Source organism: Halictus rubicundus, unplaced genomic scaffold, assembly GCF_050948215.1.
Source record: "Halictus rubicundus isolate RS-2024b unplaced genomic scaffold, iyHalRubi1_principal scaffold0045, whole genome shotgun sequence".
NCBI classification, from domain to species: Eukaryota; Metazoa; Arthropoda; class Insecta; order Hymenoptera; family Halictidae; genus Halictus; species Halictus rubicundus.
Window position 1 is genome coordinate 342,941 of NW_027488586.1, and position 4,653 is coordinate 347,593.

The following is a 4,653-nucleotide window of genomic DNA, read 5'->3' on the forward strand; positions in this document are numbered from 1 at the left end:
ATCAAACACATTCTTTAAATTTTAGATGCAGGCTCAGATAAAAAAAGCTGAAGAAACCAACTTTTACTATTTCTTTTCCAATACAAATTTTTTTCAAAAATTTTTTATACTTCGTCTAATAAACTAATCCTTCTAGCTTCTCAATAACATTCAAGTCATTTGATCTAATTATAAAAAAAGTTATGTTGTTTCAAATAGTGTGGACTTAGTTTTGCTCCTTACTGTGCATGGTACATATAAATGTTGTATATAAATGTTGTGTATATCTTTCAGACCAAGCTAATGAAGGAAATAAAGAGAAACTCCTACCGCCGAGGAGGGTGGCAAAAAAGGCGCGGTGGCAGCGGGGGTCGTGGCGGCGGCGGGTGGCGTGGCGGCAGCGGCGGGCGTGGCGGCGGCGGGTGGCGTGGCGGCCGCGGGGGCCGCGCGGCCCCCTACATAAATATCCAATATTAAAAAAGAAATAAAGTTTATTATTTTTAATATATTTAAATATACTTTCTTCATTTATTGTTCCCCTCAGGGTTACATTTCTATTACACCTCCTTCCTTTCCCCGCTACTATCCTAACTCTAACCCTAACTTAAAAGAACAAAATAAAATAAATAAATAAAATAAAGAAAGTTGTCTTTTTTCTCACACATCTACGCCCCTCCTTCCCTAACAAGCGGAAAGTAGGACCTGCCGGTGGTCAAGCGATCTAGATTTATCCTTCGTCTACCGCTTTTGACCAATGACATGCCCCACCTTTGTATTATAGAGTCAGGAATCGCGGCATCCCGAACCCTTGCTAGTCTCATCGGTACACGTACAGGCCGACTTGGCGGTGTGTGAGTGTGCCGCGACGTGGCTGTTCGAACGAAGCTACGGCAGCGCCGTCGTTTACGATGTCGGCCACGCGTGCCCAGATCGCCTCTCTGACAGGCATCATGCGACCGAATAATGGAAAATGTTGTTCGAAAACGCAAAAGTAGGACCTGCCGGTGGTCAAGCGATCTAGATTTATCCTTCGTCTACCGCTTTTGACCACTGACAGGCCCCACCTTTGTATTATAGAGTCAGGAATCGCCGCCTCCCGAACCCTTGCTAGTCTCATCGGTACACGTACAGGCCGACTTGGCAGTGTGTGAGAGTGCCGCGACACGGCTGTTCGAACGAAGCTACAGCAGCGCCGTCGTTTACGATGTCGGCCACGCGTGCCCAGATCGCCTCTCTGACAGGCGTCATGCGACCGAATAATGGAAAATGTTGCTCGAAAAAGCAAAAGTAGGACCTGCCGGTGGTCAAGCGACCTAGATTTATCCTTCGTCTACCGCTTTTGACCAATGACATGCCCCACCTTTGTATTATAGAGTCAGGAATCGCGGCCTCCCGAACCCTTGCTTGTCTCATCGGTACACGTACAGGCCGACTTGGCGGTGTGTGAGAGTGCCGCGACGTGGCTGTTCGAACGAAGCTACGGCAGCGCCGTCGTTTACGATGTCGACCACGCATGCTCAGATCGCCTCTATTGTCAGAGATCATGCGATCGAATCAGAGAGGATACTCGGAAAATGCCACTCGACACTGAATGTGGAAAGTGCACCCAGCTCCCCATACTGGACGAAAATGTTACTATTTAGCTTCTTCTAGTGGCCGTTATAGCGGTACTATCGATTGTTCAAGGCCACCTGGGAAAACTGGCCCTTAAGATGACTCTTCACATTCTGATCTTGTCCAGAAGTACTAGAGAAGAAACGGAGGTTTATTAACTTATTTTCAACAAAAATTTCTATCGCTTCTGACAATGGTACATTCTTTAGTTTTAATTCCTCATAAGCTCGTGAAAGAATTTCATCTAATTCCCTGAAATGAACAGCAAAATAATTGCCTGGCCATTTATTAATGAGTGTATCAAGAAGTTCAACATTTCCTGAACGTATAGCATAATAAAATGCATTATGGCATGTTTCATCCTCATCATCTGGTAATATAGTAGTTTCTCTGATGCCAATAGATAAATTACTTAGAATTTGACTATTACTGCCAAGTAGGTACTCTAAAATCATTACCTTATTATGTTTACAAGCTAAGATAACTAAGTTAGTACTCTTAACAGGGTTGTTAGGATTATCATAATAATCTCTCAAAGTTACTCGATCTTCTGCATCATTTATGTAATCAATGAAGTTGCTTAATTTTTTTAAGCTATCGACATTACCATCTGATATCGCCTCTTCGAGTTCAGTTAAAACCAGGAGATAAAGTTCTTCAGCTTTTGCCTTTATGCGGTAGAGCTTTTTATATTCTCTAATAAAATCCTCTTTTGATGTGTAAGAACGTGATAGAAACTGTTTATCTTCTTGATAAAAACTGGCTTGTTGTTCAGATACATGCATAAACCCTCTCTGGAATAATTAAAAAAAAAATTAAAATACCATCTTTTGTTAATGAAATATTTTCGAGAGAAACATTTACTAGTCGTGCAATTTCAGGACAATAAACCCTAACAACATTTGGTTTTGGGTGCGGAAAATGTGTTGGTTGTTTAAATTTTTAGTAACACCTACTAATAATAACTTGTTTGAAAACAACAAAGAGAAGTGATTATCAAGTTACATAAAAAAGCACTAAATTTAGTGTTTTAAGCATTATAGCAATCTGTCATGTATCACCTCTCTGGAACCATACGACTAATTGTTGTCCATAAAAAACCCTAGTACTGATAAAAAATGTATTTATTCTAATCTTACACGTTTGGTATCATTACTTATAGAAGTTTCATAAAGTCTTGTACCCGGTTCTACGAGATTATTTAAGGAACTTAAAGATTGAAAAGTACGTTTATTGGAATCATCAAACGCTACTATAAAGTTTAACAAGTTGTCATTAGATAGATATTCAGTTATATTATATGTAGAATCATGGTACAGAATAATTTTTTTTTTCTTTGACATCTTGATCTGCCATATCTAATTTAGTATAAAATTGTATCTTACTTAACTTATTTAAGGGCCCGGGTCAGTCACGTGACTTTTCAAGATTCGGTGGTCGGTATCTGCCGTACAGTTTCCTTTACAGAAATGCTATTACCTACAAATGTGTAGCTGACTGATGAATACGAGATGGAGCTATCGTCGTATTCTTGTGGGGATTTTGGAGGCGATGGTCCACCACGTCCCCCACGACTCCCAACATCACGGGTCGCCAATGTGGGGATTTTAATGGTGGTGGAGGCGTACAGGCGTACGCCCTGCCAAGTTCCGACAGTCCTCCACGAACGTGGGGGATTAGGAACATAGATCTCGTAACACACGAGAGATCGGGGTCACCAGTGGCTAGAGGCCACGCGTTCTCTGGCGAGAACGCACGAAATATGCGTCCAAACGGACTGTGTTCACTGTGGACACGCCACGTGTTCGCGGCAAGGAGGAACGAGGTTATGCACGCGAGGCCCACTCCTCGCGAGTAATAAAACACGTCGGGTAGTAACAAGAGATAACGACGTTTATTTCAGCAGGCTCGAAAAAGGGCTCGCGACACTCGATAACGGGTCGCGACAACAACATCCGGAAAACCCGGCACGGTCCTGCGGCAGTAAGCCGCAGGATACACTTAACGTAGAGGAGACGCTATATGCGCAGCGTATTCTCACGGCGACTACTCGGAGAAGAAGAGAAAGGCAGAGTCGGCAACGCGCTCGTTGCCGCTATCGCCCGGCCGCGCAGGCGCATAAGCGCTTAACTGCGCGGCTGTGTCGCCGGCCCCACATTCTATTATGAATCAGAAAGAGAACTCGATTGACGTTGCAACACAAGAGGTGTGTGACGAGGAAGCTAGATTTTACTGCGTTGTCAGCTTTTAAAAGGGCAATGTTGCCGTATCATATTCATATAAACACCGTCGATGATCGCATGGAAAGCGTTCGAGCTGGTTCGAGCGTTCTTTTCTTCCTTTCGGATCTGTCGAAATTTGGAGACTTATTCTTTCTTAATTTAAAATATGGAATTTTCAATTGTAAATAATTGTATTAAACGATCATTGAATATTGACTTGTTTAAAAATCTTCTGAATTTTTTAAACTTTCTATACGAATATAACACGAATATATGTATATGTAAAATTTACAGAAGAAAAGTATAGTTTTAAAAATTACGTTTTTTATATATTGTTAACAAATATATAAACACATATTAACACAACAATATAATAGATTTGAATTTTAATACGAAGAGTATTATTTTTCGACGTGGAAATGAAAGGTATAAACAATCACGTCATGATTAAAATATTAAAAATATTAAAAGATATTAAAAAGATAAAAATAAGAAATATTATAAAAAAACAAAAAACCCGACTGCGAAAAGAATTAAAAAGAAAAGAAACAAAAAACTAATTTATCAAATAAAATATTGATAATAAATAAAATAAAAAATAAAATATAAATAGAAAGTATAAATTATCAATAATTCTTTTCGCAGTAAGATTTTTTGTTTTATTAATAATATTTTATATGTGTATCTCTTTAGCGTATGTCGCGGTCAGGTTTTTTGTTTGTTTTGTTTGAAACGTGCGTAAATCGCCCCATCTGGATAAGCTCTAAAGGTTCGACAAGGATAGCGAAGAGCCATCCCGAGACTGAACAAGATAGACATACTACGACGAGCGACCGCG

At 40.3% G+C, this 4,653-nt stretch overlaps 1 protein-coding gene across 1 annotated transcript; it reads right to left on the reverse strand.

Annotated features, from left to right (window-relative positions):
- Positions 1 to 1,649: 1,649 nt before the first annotated feature.
- On the reverse strand, positions 1,650 to 2,378 carry LOC143363385 (uncharacterized). The gene has a single exon (XM_076803981.1). The coding sequence runs from the start codon at positions 2,376 to 2,378 to the stop codon at positions 1,650 to 1,652; it is 729 nt and encodes a 242-aa protein (XP_076660096.1).
- Between the last annotated feature and the right edge of the window lie 2,275 nt (positions 2,379 to 4,653).

Excerpts from the sequence above, each read along its gene's own strand:
- LOC143363385 (XM_076803981.1), bottom strand. The coding sequence starts at position 2,378 with ATGCATGTATCTGAACAACAAGCCAGTTTTTATCAAGAAGATAAACAG.